The sequence below is a fragment of the Aquarana catesbeiana genome, linkage group LG04 (genome assembly GCF_042186555.1).
Source record: "Aquarana catesbeiana isolate 2022-GZ linkage group LG04, ASM4218655v1, whole genome shotgun sequence".
In the NCBI taxonomy this organism is placed as follows: Eukaryota; Metazoa; Chordata; class Amphibia; order Anura; family Ranidae; genus Aquarana; species Aquarana catesbeiana.
This window is the reverse complement of record NC_133327.1, coordinates 192,241,339-192,260,817: the sequence shown is the minus strand read 5'-3', so window position 1 is coordinate 192,260,817 and position 19,479 is coordinate 192,241,339. Positions and strand designations below refer to the sequence as shown.

The window sequence follows — 19,479 nt, the reverse complement described above, 5'->3', positions numbered from 1 at the left end:
TGTGCAGGGACTGTTCTAAACACGGGAAAAATGCGCCACTTTACAGGCATACTATAGACACCCCCCAGGCACAATATTTAAAGTAATATTACACTTTTATTGTTTCACTTTAAGCATTATTAAAATCACTGCTCCTGAAAAAATTGACCTTTTTAAAACTTTTTTGCATTGATACATGTCCCCTGGGGCAGGACCCGGGTCCCCAAATACTTTTTATGATAATAACTTGCATATTAGCCTTTAAAATTAGCACTTTTGATTTTTCACATTCGAGTCCCATAGACTTTAATGGGGTTTGCGTGTTCGCACAAATCTTTGGTCTGTTTGCATGTTCTGTCGCGAACCAAACCGGGGGGGTGTTAGGCTCATCCCTATTCAGCAACACTCCCAGCACCTTCCAACGCCTAATGGAGAGATGTCTTGGAGATTTCAACATCGAGACTGCTTGTTTACCTTGATGATATTATCATCTTCTCCAAGACATTGGAGGAAGATGTAAAACATCTGGACTGGGTGTTATCCAGTTTGGCGCAATATGGCCTAATATTGAAGCCCAGCAAGTGCCACCTGATGAGGCAAAAGATCCAGTACTTGGGGCATGTGGACAAAGCTGGAGGTGTTTCCCCAGACCTGGGTAAAGTGCAAATTGTCCAGGATTGGCAACCCCATAACTATTATGTAGATTCACCCAGATAGCGGCCCACTTACCCAGTTGTTGTGTGGGCACAGTATCCAACGGATGGGTGGACCCTCAGCCTCCATTCAAGCCCAATGGCATGAACCACAATAGCAGGCTTTTGAAACACTTAAGCAGAGACTGACTTCAGCCCCATTGCTGGCCTATGCTGATTCTGTTCTGGGTATTTACGAATGGGAGTCTCCCGGGTCTAGGGGATATCTTGGCCCAAGTACAGTATGGCCAAGAGAGGGTGATTGCCTATGCCAAGCTCAAGTTGTTTGCCCTTGTCTGGGCTATAACAGAACAAAAGATTACAGCGCACACTTACAAAAATGACATTTAACTCCTGCAAGGCCATCTTTAATGCACTTTTTAGGGTGTGCCCCCCAAATCTTTGTCTATTGTATGGATTCTGACCAAATCCCTTTGGGCCGGAGCACCCCACCCCCCCATTATTGCCTCTTATTAGTGTTCACCTTTGTTATAGGAGGAGTCCTTTAGTTCTCCCATATAGAGGAGTGTATTTCTCCCATGGTTCAGAGAAGCAGGATCTTCCATTCTATGGATAGTGTAGGACCCACTGATAATGGGGTACTTTGATGCAGTAGTGGGCTTAGCACTATATGGCCATATGGTGTAACTAAATCCCCATATTTTTCTGAATATGTTCAGGTGTTTTAAATAGCCTTGCAGGAGTTAAATGTCATTTTTGTATGTGTGCGCTGTAATCTTTTGTTCTGTCTGTATGGTCTTATGGCTGCACCATTTTATTGCATTTTTTATGGTGTGCCCCCCAAATCTTTGTTTATCTTTGCTTATCTGGGTTATCACCCAAATATTTGCAAAGTACCTCACAGGGGCCAACATCTAGGTCTTTGCTGATAACAACCAGTTGGCCTAACTGAAACCAAAAAACTGGGGGCATTGAGGCAGAGGTGGGAAGCACGCCTAGCACGGCTTAATCTAAAGATACATTACCAGACAGGGAAGCTCAATGGGCATGCTGATGCCTTGTCCGGTTTCCTGGTGGAGTGCCAAGAAGAGGATGTGGAACTGGAATACACAGAGGTCTCTCCTGTTTTGCCTGCATCCGCTGCCTCATACGTCATTGGGGGGGGTGAGGTTATGACCCTCGGGTTAAGGCAGCAGAGAACCAGGCTCTGTTCCAGCAAAAAGACCCAGACCTTATACAAGTGCAGTGCTATCTCTCTTGGAAGTACAGGCCTACCTGTCGGGAAAGTCAAAAGCTGTTCCCTGTTTGAGCAATTTTGAGACAATTGGATTGGTTAGAATTATGAGACAAAGTACTCTATTGGCAGGCCCACATCCCTTCTGAACAATTAGATACCCTCCAAGTAGTGGTCCCCCAGTCGCAAATCCAGGAAGCTGTCCAGTACTCCACGGCACGGGTGGACATTTCAGGGCAGATTGGGCCGAATCACTAGTTCGGAGGTACTTGTCCCCATTTGTCACACTGGACACACCAAGCCTGCCAGAAGTGTGAGAGCTGTACCATTCACAAGGCTGCCACAGAGAGAGTAACACCCATAACCATCACCAGCTCCAAACCGTTTAAGTAGTTGACCATGGACTTTCTTACAGTCTCTAGTGCCCCTTCCGGGTATCAGTATGCCCTGGTCTTTGTTGATCACGTCACCAAATTTGCAGTGATGCCCACCAGAGATCAAAGAGCTACCACCACTTCCAAGTCTTCTGGGAGCACATCGTTTAATTTTATGGCTGTCCAAAGCAGGGCCTTTTTGGATCAAGGTTCAAACTTTGAATCCACTATCATGATTAAACTGTGCCACCCCAATGGCATCCAGAAGTCCCACACCACCCTCTTTCACCCTCAGGGAATGGGGCCTGTCAGCCGTTCAACTGCACCCTGCTGGGCATGTTACCAAATCTAGTAATGAGCTACCAGAACCATTAGCACGTCTGGATCGTGGTGTGGGCCTACAGCAACAGAGTCCACCGGTCTACTGGGCATGCACCTTTTATCCTGATGTTCGGGCGGTACGGCTGAATGCCCATGGACCTCCTGTTGGAAACTCCAGAACATCTCACACCCAGGACACCCAGTTCGTGGGTACAGCAGCATTGGAAGTGAATACAAAAGGCCAAGCAGCTGGTGACGGATAATCAGAAAAGAAATGGCTTCTGACCCTGTCCAGGAATAGCTGCCACTGCAAACCGGGGACCGGGTGTTTTTCGAAAACACCAAGCGCGCTAGAGGGAGCAAGCTGGAACCCAAGTGGGAGCGCATCCCTTATCAGGTGGTGGGGCAGCCTTTCCCACCTACCCCAGTCTATGACCTGGTTTCTCAAGAACATGGCCCCCTTAAAAAGAGACTGCACTGAAACCTGGTGCATAAAGCCCCAACTGACTAGTTCCTACATCCTACCATACTTGAGTCTTCAGCCTCCCATAACCCAGAACCTGATGACTTTGCTGACGACAACCTGGAGGGCCCATCCACCCCATCCAGTACCACAGACTGTACTGACTTGTCTGAGGATTACACTGCGGGCTCAGGTGAAGAGAGAGTTGAAGACACACATGGTCCCTTACCAACTGAGGCTCCTGAATCACTACCTGCTGATGAACCTTTGCTAAGTGACTCCAACAAGATTTAAGAGAACCGGTGCCCTTTGCAGTCTAACCCTGGGCAACTCCCTGCAAGATATTCTGACTATGTTCTTTAAATGTATTGCTCTGCCTTAGCTATACTTTTATTTTGTTTCTATTACTAGTCTTATTGTTTGTTTCATGTAGTTGTGATGCCGAGGACAGCATCCGTTAAAAAGGTGGAGAGTTTAGACAGGTGAAGTCTACTTTTTCCATTGCAGGTTGTGGTCTTCCACAGCAGCACTGTTGTTGGAGAGGAAGTAAAGAGAAACAAGGTCCTTCTATGGTTTCCTGGGTCACTGGGGAGGTTATCCTATTGGATACTGCCACCCTATGTGACTCTAGCAGCCATTTTGGATCAGGCAGAGCCCTGGCTCCCAGGTTTGGAGCGCGTTTTGCGAGTTGGTATAGTAGGGGCAGGTACCTCTGCCGTTAGGAAAAGATTCCTGACAAGGAGGGAAAGCGTAGGTTTGCAACTCTTCTGGGCACCTTCCCAAGTGGGCACTAGATGACCGGGCCGCATTCTGACCTTCTCAACATATGCCGTCACTCCATCTGGAATCTACTCCTTTCACGTTAATGGAATCCGTGAGTGCACCAAGCCCGGTGGCCTGCCCACTGGTTTATTGTAACTGTTGCTGAATTATTTCAGTACAAGTTCTGCCCTGCACCTGTCTGTGTGAATTCTTGCTGCTGCACACACTGCACCCCATCTACAAACTTGTCAAGATAGATTTGTGGAGGCTGCCATTGGTGATTATTCCTTCTGAAATGCAAGTTGCCTGGCCTAGTCACTGTCCTAGAACATATATAGAGATATGGAATTCTAACACTTTTCTGACACTCATTCCCAACCTGCCCTTAAAAGTGATCTACATTTTGGCTTTTCCCACTGTGGCAACACATGGCTCAGTTTTTCCTTCTGCAGAGTGCCCATCTAGCAGCATGCCTGCCAAAAGTTATTTTAGTGCAAATAAAGCATCATAGTTTCATTTGAAGGAAGTTCGAGGAAGCATTGCAACAACCCACAAAGTAGTTGATCTTGCAGATGGGGAACTATTTAACCTTGCAAGGCTGCAGTGCCATGACTATCTATTTAAGTTGACAATAACTGACCCTGTAATATACTATATGTATATATATTTTTCTTACTATGCTTTTCTTCCTCCTTCCTTGTAAATGACTTCCGTGAGCTCCTGAACATCTCCTTTTCCCCTTTGCTTCTGTTTGTTTGGAGTTAGAATGAGCAGTGCAATTGCAAAGCGAATTTGGAGGCTTGGAGGAGGCTGAGAGCAAAAGAAGATACTTTTTGGGATAAGAATGCATACTTGAATACTGTAGATTTGTTTTTTTAACCAGAGTTTAGTGTCTTTTTAAGCAAACTTTCTTTTTGCAATATTTTTTTTGCAGCAAAAGATATTACTTGTTACATTTAAAGTGCTACTAAACCCACAACAGTAAAATTAGTCTGTATATGCAGTAAAGCATGCTTGTTATACTCACTGTGGGGCCAATGTTCAGGATTAACCCCTAAGGTGTTAATCCTGAACATTGTGTAAAAAGGCTGTTTGATCCTGTCTATCCTGTCTTCTCTGATCCTTCCCCTCTTCCACTGTCCCCAAACCATCTCCTCATAAGACAGAGCCTTTGGAGTCACTCTGCACATGCTCAGTTTGGTGTGCATTGCTAGAGAGGTTTTTTTTTTTTACTCGGAAGGGTGAATGTGATTAGCACTGTCCAGACAGAGGGTCCAGACAGAGGGTCAGGGGTCCTGCAGCCTCATAGGACATTCAGAGTAGAATGAACACTCCTCCTACAAGCTTTAACAAGACACTGACAGAAAATCACAAGACTGCTATGTACTGCTGATGAGTAAAGGTATTTAGCAATTTATATTTACTAAAATAATTGCATTTCCATGTTCTGTGTACTGTGGGAGATTTCATATACTGAATGCAGGGTCCTTTAGTAACACTTTAAAGTTTAAAATGAGTTGTAATAAATTCTACAATGTAAGGCCCTGTTCACACCTGTGTGTTTTATGCTTTATGTTTTAAGCTTAGGTGCAGTGCATTAAAGTTTGATTCTCCAGCTGATATTTAGCCAAAAAGAAAGGGTAGATTACTCTGAGATAATGACTTGTCTGGAATAAATATGCAGAGAAAGTTGGAACTCTTTATCTACATGCTTGGTCTAAATCAGTGGATCAACATGAGAGCAAGTGAATTAGAATTTTCAGAAAAAGAGATCATCAATGTCAGTCTTTTATTTGTCTTCACTAAAATATAGCTGTAAAAGGTGAACTAGGATGGCGTGGGTTAATTATTTTTATCTGAATTTCTAAACAGATGTTTTATATCAGTTTTTTTAGCAGTATAATGCCCCGTACACACGGTCGGACTTTGTTCGGACATTCCGACAACCAAATCCTAGGATTTTTTCCGACGGATGTTGGCTCAAACTTGTCTTGCATACACACGGTCACACAAAGTTGTCGGAAAATCCGATCGTTCTAAACGCGGTGACGTAAAACACGTACGTCGGGATTATAAACGGGGCAGTGGCCAATAGCTTTCATCTCTTTATTTATTCTGAGCATGCGTGGCACTTTGTCCGTCGGATTTGTGTACACACGATCGGAATTTCTGACAACGGATTTTGTTGTTGGAAAATTTTATATCCTGCTCTCAAACTTTGTGTGTCGGAAAATCCGATGGAAAATGTGTGATGGAGCCTACACACGGTCGGAATTTCCGACAACAAGGTCCTATCACACATTTTCCATCGGAAAATCCGACCGTGTGTACGGGGCATAATAGTTACCTCCTTTCAGGCAAGTTGTCTCTCGGTGAAACCTAAATGGATGCATTTGAAGGGAGGGGGGAGAAGGGGGAGAGTTACTATGTGTATAAATTTCAGCTTGAACCACTGAGCTCTGTAAACAGGCTATTTGCAGCAGAACGTAAGAAGACGCAAGTACCAAACACTACCTTCGGGCCTGAAAAGAAAATGCAAAATATGAATACAGTATGTAATATTTTATATCTACCTGTATAAAAAGAAAACCTTTTTAGTTCTGACCATAACATATAAAAAGTAAATGGAAAAATAGTGATTTTGAGTGTCTTAATTAGCATAGGTGATTGTATTACAAGAATCGCTGACAAAACATATTTTAGTAGGTAATATATTAAACATAAAGTATCAGTACCAAATTTGGCTTATTTATTTAGCTGTCTGCTTAAAGGTCCACTCTAAAAGATTACTTAAATAATAATAATGTCTAAAATAAAAAAGTAAAAGAAAATTAACCAGAAATGATTATACCAGTCATTATATTTACCACCTACCTTCTTTGTGCTACACATTTACCAGTTATTAGTCAAATATAAAAAAACTGAATTCCCTTCCTGAGCAACATTCTCTAGGCTAAATCTCAGTGTATGTAGTTACCGGGTGAGTGTTTCTTTTTTAAAGTATTACTAAACCCACAACAGTAAAATCTGTCTGTATATGAAGCATAGCATGCTTGTTATACTCACTGTGGAATGTATGGGGTTAATCCTCTGCATTGTGTGAAAAGGTTGTTTTATACTGTATGCATAGATCCTTCCCTCCTGCACTGTCTAGCTGGGGAAAGCCAGCTAACACAGGCAGGATAGCCAACCTGCACATGCTCAGTTGTGTCTTTTATGCTGGAAAGAATAATTACTTGTAGTTACCGTGTGAGTGTTTCTTTTTTAAAGTATTACTAAACCCACAACAGTAAAATCTGTCTGTATATGAAGCATAGCATGCTTGTTATACTCACTGTGGAATGTATGGGGTTAATCCTCTGCATTGTGTAAAAAGGTTGTTTTATACTGTATGCATAGATCCTTCCCTCCTGCACTGTCTAGTTGGGGAAAGCCAGCTAACACAGGCAGGATAGCCAACCTGCACATGCTCAGTTGTGTCTTTTATGCTGGAAAGAATAATTACTTGTTCTCAGAGCTAGCCAGGTCACATGATATTGGCATCACACATGTGGGCGTGTATACAGGCTGAAGTGGAAATCTCCTCCTACTTGAACTCTCAGCATTGGAGAAACTGTGAAGTTTATCACTGACCGTGGTATACAGAACAGCCGAAAAGGTATATAGTGGCAATATTTTAATGTAAAAAGAAGATTTATAAGCTTTGAGCACTGGGGGGGGCAGATTAACTATTGTCATATTACCGGGTTTAGTGACATTTTAAGCATGATGCAGAGACATTGACACATTTCTGACAGAAGATAAACATTTGAAACTGTGTGTTCAAATAGTACAAGGTTAACATTTTATTAATTGTATAACTGTCACTTACTTTTAGAAGCCTAACTGTTCATCGGTTGACTGTCTCCTTGAGAACTACTATCTATCAACTATGTACTCACTAGAGTTTATATTTGGCATTACTGGGAATGGCATTGTAATGTTTGGCTATATCTTTTGTATGAAGAAATGGACCACCGGAAGCATCTACCTCTTTAATCTGTGTTTGTCAGACTTCGCTTTCCTCTGCACGCTCCCTCTACTGATTCAAAGTTATTCCAATGGACACTGGGTCTATAATGAGCTCTTGTGCTACAGCAACCGGTACCTACTTCATGCCAACCTGTACACTAGCATCCTCTTCCTCACCTTCATCAGTATTGACCGGTACCTTCTTATCAAGTTCCCTTTTAAAGACCACATAATTCAGAAGAAGCCTATGGCAGTCACCATATCTGTTGGGATTTGGATTGTGGTTTTGTTAGAGATCTCTCCAATTCTATTATTCGTAGAACTGAGTGAGAACAGCCAATGTCTCAGCTATGGGAGTTCTGGGATGGCCTCATCCAGTTTAATCTACAGTGTTTGTCTTAGTGTCACTGGCTTCCTCATCCCCCTCTGTATCATGTGTGTGTTCTACAGGAAAATGGTTTCTTTTCTCAGAAACAGGAATCAGCAACTTACAACATCCTTCTCTCTTAAAAAACCTCTTACTTTAGTTTGCGTGGCTGTGATAATGTTTTTTATCCTTTTCACCCCATATCACATCATGAGAAATGTAAGGATTGCTTCACGTATGGAGGAATGGAAGCTGAGTAATGAGACAATGATCACCATCAATTCCATTTATATCATCACACGACCCATTGCATTTCTAAATAGTGTAATAAACCCTGTGTTCTACTTTCTCATGGGGGACAATTTTAGGGAAATGTTGTTGACAAGGATTAGGAACATGTTTCAGGTAATAAAATGTCAATGTGCCTATAAATTCTGGTCTAGTAATCAGGAGGCTAGAGACTACAGCACAGAGTCAGAGCATTAAGTTGTATACATAGTTTATATACAATAGTATTATAAGTCATTTTCAGTATTTTCCGTAACACGGAACTCCTATGTGCTAAAAATTTATGTTATAAGCTGCTTTCTTATTCCTAAAATACGATATAATGTATAAACATATTCAATATATGATTGGTGTAGCATCTATTAAAGACTTTTAGTCTTAATTCATAACAGGACATAAACAGCATGTGCAAAGAACTACGTTACATTCCAGAAAAGACAACAAACTCCAGTTATGGCTGTAAGGCTGCCATTTAAAGTTATCCTTTTGAGAACTAAAGTGTGTATTAGGATTTCTACTATTTTATGCCAAAAAACAAACTCTATTAATTGGAAGTTATTATCTATGCTGATTGATGACACTGGTTCAGTGGAATCTTGCTTACAATTCTACCTTTTGTGTAAATATTATTATAATGCCATTGTATGTATTTCTATAAGTTGATTGAGCCTAAGAAAATTATGAAAAGTTTTGTGTCTTGGCTTTTTTACATGCGTTCCTTGTACTGTAATTTTTTTTACCCCAAAGGATTTTGGGGTACAAAAAAAGTGAAAATTTCACATGCTCCACTGCTTTAGTAAATGAACCACAGTTAATATATAGTTGCTTCAGACATCATCCCTTCTCCTCTCATTTTTTTTTTTTTACGAATCAGTCGATCTGTACTTTGTTTCCTCAATTATTTTTATTTTAAGGTCTGAAACGAAACAAGTTATTTTTTATTCTAGTTAGTAATGTATACTGTCAAGCTTCTTATTCATTTTAATCAAGGTCAGTTAAAAAATAAAAATAAAAATAGATTTTACTGTATGATTTATAGATAACTGGTTCAAGACTGCAAACAATTTAAAGGTCATCTTACCCTATTATCAGCGTGGGTGCTAAAGCAAAACGTACTTGTTTTCAGAACTCTAATGTTGATTATATAAACTCTTACTGATTAATCACATACAGACACCCTGCATTCCACAAAACATTATCTGTTTCTCTTAATTTTTTAATGTAATTTATTTCATGAATTTTAGCGTGCTAGCAACAAATGTCTACACTTTTTATCACAATGAGTATAAACAGGACAAAAGATCATCAGTTGTGTATGGAAGCAAAATATTTTAGTAATAGTTTAGGAAGACTTTTTTCATAGTAGGTTTGATAAGCTGTGGAATACTTTAGTTCAGAAGGTAATAATGGCCAAATCAATCACAGAGTTTTAAAAATGCCTGGACGGTTTTCTTATGACTTAAAATATTGACAGTTATAATTATGTAAGTATAATTTGAAATATTTTTGATCCAGAGAACTGATTTGTCTGCCCTTGGGGGTCAGGGAGGATTTTTTCCTCCTGTCTGAAAAAAAAAATTGGCAACAGTTGTCTAGAGGGTTTTCTTTTGATTTCCTCTAGAGCAAAATGATATGACCAATAAAATGCTAAACTTCCTAGACACCCTTTTTCCTACTTAAAGGGGTTGTGCATTAAGGTGAAAAAACTTCTGACATTAACCAGCTCCCCGGCACCCTGTTTTACTCACCTCAGCCCGTTCGTTCCTACGGTGTAGAAGCGCTCTACCTCTCTGCTCGTTGTCTCAGCTCTTGATTGGATAGATTGATAGCAGCGCAGCCATTGGCTCCCGATGCTGTCAATCAAATCCAATGACGCGGGCGCTGTACCGGGGCTGATCCTTGCATTCTGTGTGACCAGACACAGAGACAGGATTCGGGAGTGTGCCCGCACAGGTGTCCACCTTAGGAGAGCCTTCTCCAATGTGGGCACTCGATGCGGGAAGTAGCTACCAGCACCGCCGGGGAACCCCAGAAGAGTAGGACCGGGGCCACTCTGTACAAAACTAACTGCTCAGTGAAGGTAATTATGACATGTTTATTATTTAAAAAAAACAAAAAAAAAAATGAGTGTTTACAACCCCTTTAAAATGATTGTAAACCCATATTTTGTTTTTAATAAGAAACATGCCAAACTTACCTGCTTTGTGCAATGGTTTTGCCTGTGCAAAAGCCCAGATCCTCCTCTTCTTGGGTTTCTCATTGGTGCTTCTTTCTCCACCTCCTTGCCCAGTGCCCACCATAGCAAGTCACTTGCTATGGGGGCACTTGTGCAGGCACACTCTCAAACCACGCTTTGTGAACCTTCGAACCACCTTAACAAAGTAACTGTTTCTGTTCAGCCTATTTTGTATTTGACATTGCTATGGAATATATAGCATATGTTATGGATCGGGAACTTTTTTTGCACAAATTTTCAGTTGGCTAAATATAATCAATCTATTAAATGAATCACACTTATAGTGCACGTTTTAAGATTTTTAGATTCCTAGATAAGGAAAATGATAAAAGTTCATCAGTCTTTTTTTTTTTTTTTTTAGATTTAACAATCATAATATTGTAAGATCAAATCATTAACACTACCTATCAGAAGCTGGTGGGTATGACCAGCTTTATATTACAATCAAGTTGCCACCTTCCCAGGTGGAATGGGAATTTACTATTGAAAGTAACAGCTAGCACAACTGAAGGTGAACAGAAGATTTTAAAAGCAGGTATCTAGTATGCTGGAACGATTTACTCAGAAATGGTATGTTCCTAAGATAATAAAACATTTATTATTACAAGTGGAGAGAATAGATAGGGCATCTTTTTTCAAAACAGGATGGATCTAGAATAGAAAACAAAGGTAGGAAGGATGAATTAAGAAATCCCTACTTGCACTTTTTTGGGCATAAGATTTTACCTTATGTCAAAAGTAATATTCATACCATTTATTTAATTTCTATTATTATCAATAATAACCCCTATATTTTTCATATTTTGTTTTTATTTTTAAATTTTGTCTTCCTATCTTCCTTCAAATTCTTTGTGATATTTTTATGTGCGATGTGTATATATAGTAATGTAATGGAACACCTTTTCATTTAATAATTATCTTACAATATTGATAAATAATATACAGTACTTTAAAAATTCCTTGACTTCATTGATTTCATATTTTGAGCACAATCAATGCCTGAAAACCCTTCTTATGATGATTTTAAAATTGGTCCTTACCCCCCCCCCTTGTGTGATGGAGAAGTGGGATCTCATTTATTTCTATGCTGAGCTGATACAGAATATTATTGCTGAGGCATGCAGTACTTTGCAGTGCCTCTGCTTGGATAAGTGCCTTTGTACCTGTGGAATGATTTCACATCCTAAAACCAAGCTCTACCCTTCAGTAAAAAGGAAAAATGGAAAATCCAAACTGAAAATTGGGACCCCTTTGTAAGGAGAACAATAAATGTGCAAAGCAAACCTTGTAAATAAAGTGCAGAGATTTCAGAATGTATACAATTCAAAAATGTAAAATAACAACATCAGCACTGTGTAGCAAATCTTCTTTTCTGTTTCAATATTTATAGATCTGTTTGGGGAAGGGAGATTTTCATTGAAATCCCCTGATGAAGATTTAATAAACAAGATATTACAAGGCATTGTAGAACCATAGATATATGATTTAGAATATCAAACAATGAGTGCTTTGAATCTTTGCTATCCTCCACATATCGTCCTAGACACCTAAGGAGGAATATCCCACATCAGGTAATGCCCTGTACACACGATCGGACATTGATCGGACATTCTGACAACAAAATCCATTGGATTTTTTCCGACGGTTGTTAGCTCAAACTGTCTTGCATACACACGGTAGCACAAAGTTGTCGGAAGATCCAATCATTCTGAACACGGTGACATAAAACACGTACGTCGGGACTATAAACGGGGCAGTAGCCAATAGCTTTAGTCTCTTCAATTATTCTGAGCATGCGTGGCACTTTGTGCGTTGATTTGTATACACACAATCGGAATTGAAACAATCAGATTTTGTTGTTGGAAAATTTTATATCCTGCTCTCAAACTTTGTGTGTCGGAAATTCCGACGGAAAAAGTCAGATGGAGCCCACACATGAGCGGAATCTCCGACAACACAATCCGATCGCACTTTTTCCGTCGGAAAATCTGACCGTGTGTACAGGGCATTAGATATTTATTGTGGACAGTGACATCATTAACCTTTATAATCAGGTCATGGTAGAAAGGGATTAAACTGCATAAAACAAAAGATTTCAAGCTGAAGCGGAGAGCTAAAGTAAGGGTAAATAAAGAGAGAAATAAAAGGAAGGAGGGAGAAGTTAGGGTAGGGAAAAGAGGGGGAAACCAGGGGACGAGCGCCAGTCAGTAGTCTTTTAGTACAGTATCCAGTCATTGCCATAAGCCAAGTCACAAGGATCTATCAAAATCTTTAGAGAGATAGTATTCTATCCATGGAGATCTTCTTCTGTCATTAAGTATGGCTGCCATTTTTTAATGAATTAGGTACCATAACAATTTTTCTTAAACTTATGCTATTGTCGGGATAGAGGACCAGCATACTTTTGCCAATATTTATTTCACTGCAGTAAAGAAACATAAAAAGGTTAATTGATTTTTTGTGGAGTCGGGGTACAAAATGCTGCGAGGGCTTCCCTTGAGGCTAAGTGCAGAGCGCCCCTGAAGGTGTTAACAGGGAGTGCTATGCTCGGAGAAGCAGGGGTTGCCAGCTGCGATAGGCTAAAGGGATGAGGAGATGTCCACTTGATGGCGGCTGATGAGCAGAGTCCCTCAGGAGTACCAAGTGAGACTTGGTAGAAGGGAGAGCCAGGAGCTGAGTCAGGTGCCAGATCAGAAGTCATGCATGGAGTGTCAGCCAGGAGTAAGGCATTAAGCAGAGTCAGGAGTCAGCCGGGGTCATACACTGGTAATCAGGCAGCAGCGGAGTTAGAAGAGCAAGCCAGAGGTTATACATGGATCAGTAGGCAGAAGCGGAGTCACTGGAACAAGCCAAGGGTCAAAGCCAGGAATGGAGATAAGAGAGGTCAAGGACAAGCCTGGTCGGTAACAGGAAAACCAATAATAGCAGGAACAGGAACTCACGGGGGAGCTAAAAATCATCCTAGTGAAAGACATGGATGAGCGAGTTTAGGGTGGAGTAACTTTAACTGGCCTACACAGAGTCCTGACCTAAGCCCCATTAAAATACCTTTAGGATGAATTAGAGCCGAGATTGCGAGCCAGGCCTTCTCATCCACATCAGCGCTCAACCTCACAAATGTGCTTCTGGAAGAATGGTCAAACATTCCCATAGACACACTCCTAAACCTTGTGGATAGCCTTCCCAGAAGAGTTGAAGCTGTAGAGGGTGGGCCAACTCAAGGTTGAACCCTACGGACTAAGACTGATGGATACCATTAAAGTTCATATGCATGAACTTTAACCACTTAGCCCGAAAGGATTTATGCACTTCCTGACCAGGCCATTATTTGGGATACTGCACTGCGTCGCTTTAACTGACAATTGCACGGTCGTGCGACACTGTACCCAAACAAAATTGATGGCCTTTTTTTCCCATAAATAGAGCTTTCTTTTGGTGGTATTTGATCACCTCTGCGGTTTTTATTTTTTGTGCTATAAACAAAAAATAGCGTCAATTTTGAAAAAAAAAACAACATGTTTTACTTTTTGCTATAATAAATATCCCCTAAAAAAATCTTCATCAATTTAGGCCAATATGTATTCTTCTACATATTTTTGGTAAAAAAAAACAAACACAATAAGCGTATATTGATTGGTTTGTGCAAAAGTTATAGCGTCTACAAAATAGGGGATATATTTATGGCATTTTTATTATAATTTTTTTTTTTTTACTAGTAATGGCAGTGATCAGCGATTTTTAGCGGGACTGCGACATTACGGCAGACAGATCGGACACTTTTGACACTTTTTTGGGGCCATTGACATCTATACAGCGACCAGAGCTAAAAATAGCCACTGATTACTGTATAAATGTCACTGGTAGGAAAGGGGTTAACACTAGGGGGCGATCAAGGGGTTAAGTGTGTCCTAGGGACGTGTTTCTAACTGTGGGGGGTGTGGACTGACAGGGAGCAGAAAGAGATCGTTTTTCCTAATCACTAGGAACAGCAGATCTCTCTCTACTTCCCTGACAGAACAGGGATCTGTCTGTTTACATTGACAGATCCCCATTCTGGCTCTCTGAAGAGTGATCGCGGGATCCCAGCGGACATCGCGGCCACTGGCCACGCGCATGTGCCCCCTATAGCCCTTAAAGCGGCCACCGCACAGCTACAAGGATTCACGCAGGGGAGCCAACGGCGCGAAGGCGGCTGGTCGCAAGTATTTAATGACACATCTTACATTTTTGTAAATATTTTATTATATCTGGTCATGTGACAACACTGAAGAAATTCCACTTTGCTACAATGTGAGTAGAGTAGCTTGTATAACAGTGTAAATTTGCTGTCCCCTCAAAATAACTCAACACACAGCCATTAATGTCTAAACCGCTGGCAACAAAAGTGAGTACATCCCTAAGTGAAAATGTCCAAATTGAGTCCAAAGTGTCAATATATTGTTTGGCTACCATTATTTTTCAGCACTGCCTTAACCCTCTTGGGCATGGAGTTCACCAGAGCTTCTCAGATTGACACTGGAGTCCTCTTCCACTCCTCCATGACGACATCACGGATGTTAGAGACCTTGCGCTCCTCCACCTTCCATTTGAGGATGTCCCACAGATGCTCAAAATGGTTTAGGTCTGGAGACATGCTTGGCCAGTCCACCACCTTTACCCTCAGCTTCTTTAGCAAAGCAGTAGTCATCTTGGAGGTGTGTTTTGGGTCATTATCATGTTGGAATACTGCCCTGCGGCCCAGTCTCTGAAGGGAGGGGATCATGCTCTGCTTCAGTATGTCACAATACATGTTGACATTCATGGCTCCCTCAATGAACTGTAGCTCCCCAGTGCCGGTAACACTCATGCAGCCACAAACCATGACACGCCTACCACCATGCTTGACTGTAGGCAAGACACACCGGTCTTTGTACTCCTCATCTGGTTGCTGCCACACACGCTTCACACCTGAACAAATACAGTATCTCATAAAAGTGAGTACACCCCTCACATTTTTGTAAATATTTTATTATATCTTTTCATGTGACAACACTGAAGAAATTACATGTTGCTACAATGTAAAGTAGTGAGTGTACAGCATGTATAACAGTGTAAATTTGCTGTCCCCTCAAAATAACTCAACACACAGCCATTAATGTCTAAACCACTGGCAACAAAAGTGAGTATACCCCTAAACGAAAATGTCAAAATTGGGCCCAATTAGCCATTTTCCCTCCCCGGTGTCATGTGACTCGTTAGTGTTACAAGGTCTCAGGTAAGAATGGGAAGCAGGTGTGTTAAATTTGGTGTTAATGCTCTCACTCTCTCATACTGGTCACTGGAAGTTCAACATGGCACCTCATGGCAAAGAACTCTCTAAGGATCTGAAAAAAAGAATTGTTGCTCTACATAAAGATGGCCTAGGCTATAAGAATAATGCCAAGATCCTGAAACTGATCTGCAGCACGGTGGCAAAGACCATACAGCGGTTTAACAGGACAGGTTCCACTCAGAACAGACCTTGCCATGGTCAACCAAAGAAGTTGAGTGCACGTGCTCAGCGACATATCCAGAGGTTGTTTTCAGAAATGACGTATGAGTGCTGCCAGCATTGCTGCAGAGGTTGTAGGGGTGGGGGGTCAGCCTGTCATTGCTCAGACCATACGCCGTACACTGCATCAAATTGGTCTGCATGACTGTCGTCCCAGAAGGAAGCCTTTTCTAAAGATGATGCACAAGAAAGTCCACAAACAGTTTGCTGAAGACAAGGATATTAAGGACATGGATTACTAGAAACATGTCCTGTGGTCTGATGAGACCAAGATAAACCTATTTGGTTCAGATGGTGTCACACGTGTGTGGCGACAACCAGGTGAGGAGTACAAAGACAAGTGTGTCTTGCCTACAGACAAGCACGGTGATGGGAGTGTCATGGTCTGGGGCTACATGAGTGCTGCCGGCACTGGGGAGCTACAGTTCATTAACCACTTGCTGACCGCCTAACGACGATATACGTCGGCAGAATGGCACGGGCAGGCAGAATCACGTACCTGTACGTGATCTGCCTCCCGCGGGCGGGGGGTCCAATCGGACCCCCCCGGTGCCAGCGGCGGTCGGCATTTGTCTGGGAGCGTTGAGAGGCGAGGGGGAGGCCATCCGATCGTGGCCCCCCCTCGCGATCGCTCCCAGCCAATGGGAATCCTCCCCTGCCTGTGTGTAGTACACACAGGCAGAGGATGTGATGTCATCTCTCCTCAGCTCGGCAGTTTCCGTTCCGGCGCTGAGGAGAGAAGACATGTGAGTGCACAAACACTACACACACAGTAGAACATGCCAGGCATACTTTACACCCCCGATCGCCCCCCCGATCGCCCCCCGATCACCCCCCAATCACCCCTCCCTGTCACACTGACACCAAGCAGTATTTTTTTTTTTTTTTCTGATTACTGCATGGTGTCAGTTTGTGACAGTTACTGTGGTAGGGCAGTGAGTGTTAGCCCCCTGTAGGTCTAGGATACCCCCCTAACCCCCCCCTAATAAAGTTTTAACCCCTTGATCACCTCCTGTCGCCAGTGTCGCTAAGCGATCATTTTTCTGATCGCTGTATTAGTGTCGCTGGTGACGCTAGTTAGGGAGGTAAATATTTAGGTTCGCCATCAGCGTTTTATAGCGTCAGGGACCCCCATATACTATCTAATAAATGTTTTAACTCCTTGATTGCCCCCTAGTTAACCCTTTCACCACTGATCACCGCATAACCGTTACGGTTGACGCTGATTAGTTCGTTTATTTTTTATAGTGTCAGGGCACCCGCCGTTTATTACCGAATAAAGGTTTAGCCCCCTGATCGCCCGGCGGTGATATGCGTCGCCCCAGGCAGCGTCAGATTAGCGCCAGTACCGCTAACACCCACGCACGCACCGTACACCTCCCTTAGTGGTATAGTATCTGAATGGATCAATATCTGATCCGATCAGATCTATACTAGCGTCCCCAGCAGTTTAGGGTTCCCAAATACGCAGTGTTAGCGGGATCAGCCCAGATACCTGCTAGCACCTGCGTTTTGCCCCTGCGCCCGGCCCAGCCCAGCCCACCCTAGTGCAGTATCGATCGATCACTGTCACTTACAAAACCCTAAACGCATAACTGCAGCGTTCGCAGAGTCAGGCCTGATCCCTGTGATCGCTAACAGTTTTTTTGGTAGCGTTTTGGTGAACTGGCAAGCACCAGCGGCCTAGTACACCCCGGTCATAATCAAACCAGCACTGCAGTAACACTTGGTGACGTGGCGAGTCCCATAAGTGCAGTTCAAGCTGGTGAGGTGGCAAGCACAAGTAGTGTCCCGCTGCCACCAAAAAGACAAACACAGGCCCGTCGTGCCCATAATGCCCTTCCTGCTGCATTCGCCAATCCTAATTGGGAACCCACCGCTTCTGCAGCGCCCGTACTTCCCCCATTCACATCCCCAACCAAATGCAGTCGGCTGCATGAGAGGCATTTTCTTTATGTCCTCCCAAGTACCCCTACCCAACGAACCCCCCCAAAAAAGATGTTGTGTCTGCAGCAAGCGCGGATATAGGCGTGACACCCGCTATTATTGTCCCTCCTGTCCTGACAATCCTGGTCTTTGCATTGGTGAATGTTTTGAATGCTACCATTCACTAGTTGAGTATTAGCGTAGGGTACAGCACTGCACAGACTAGGCACACTTTCACAGGGTCTCCCAAGATGCCATCGCATTTTGAGAGACCCGAACCTGGAACCGGTTACCGTTATAAAAGTTACAGTTACAAAAAAAGTGTAAAAAAAAAAAACACATACAAAAATATAAAATAAAAAAAAATAGTTGTCATTTTATTGTTCTCTCTCTCTCTATTCTCTCTATTGTGCTGCTCTTTTTTACTGTATTCTAGTCTGCAATGTTTTATTGTTGTTATGTTTTATCATGTTTGCTTTTCAGGTATGCAATTTTTTATACTTTACCGTTTACTGTGCTTTATTGTTAACCATTTTTTTGTCTTCAGGTACGCCATTCACGACTTTGAGTGGTTATACCAGAATGATGCCTGCAGGTTTAGGTATCATCTTGGTATCATTCTTTTCAGCCAGCGGTCGGCTTTCATGTAAAAGCAATCCTAGCGGCTAATTAGCCTCTAGACTGCTTTTACAAGCAGTGGGAGGGAATGCCCCCCCCACCGTCTTCCGTGTTTTTCTCTGGCTCTCCTGTCTCAACAGGGAACCTGAGAATGCAGCCGGTGATTCAGCCAGCTGACCATAGAGCTGATCAGAGACCAGAGTGGCTCCAAACATTTCTATGGCCTAAGAAACCGGAAGCTACGAGCATTTTATGACTTAGATTTCGCCGGATGTAAACAGCGCCATTGGGAAATTGGGAAAGCATTTTATCACACCGATCTTGGTGTGGTCAGATGCTTTGAGGGCAGAGGAGAAATCTAGGGTCTAATAGACCCCAATTTTTTCAAAAAAGAGTTCCTGTCACTACCTATTGCTATGATAGGGGATATTTACATTCCCTGAGATAACAATAAAAATGATTAAAAAAAAAAAAATGAAAGGAACAGTTTAAAAATAAGATAAAAAAGCAAAAAAATAATAATAATAAAAAAAAAAAAGCACCCCTGTCCCCCCTGTTCTCGTGCTAAGGCGAACGCAAGCGTCGGTCTGGCGTCAAATGTAAACAGCAATTGCACCATGCATGTGAGGTATCACCGCGAAGGCCAGATGGAGGGCAGTAATTTTAGCAGTAGACCTCCTCTGTAAATCTAAAGTGGTAACCTGTAAAGGCTTTTAA

At 42.3% G+C, this 19,479-nt stretch overlaps 1 protein-coding gene across 1 annotated transcript in view; it reads left to right on the top strand.

Moving 5' to 3' along the window:
• Nucleotides 1–9,471, top strand: part of SUCNR1 (succinate receptor 1) — a 53,642-nt gene extending 44,171 nt beyond the window's left edge. The window contains exon 2 of the mRNA XM_073626047.1: nt 7,664–9,471. Coding sequence (XP_073482148.1) covers nt 7,664–8,650 — 987 coding nt within the window. The 3' untranslated portion in view covers nt 8,651–9,471. The remainder of the gene's footprint in view (nt 1–7,663) is intronic.
• The last annotated feature ends 10,008 nt before the right edge of the window (nt 9,472–19,479 follow it).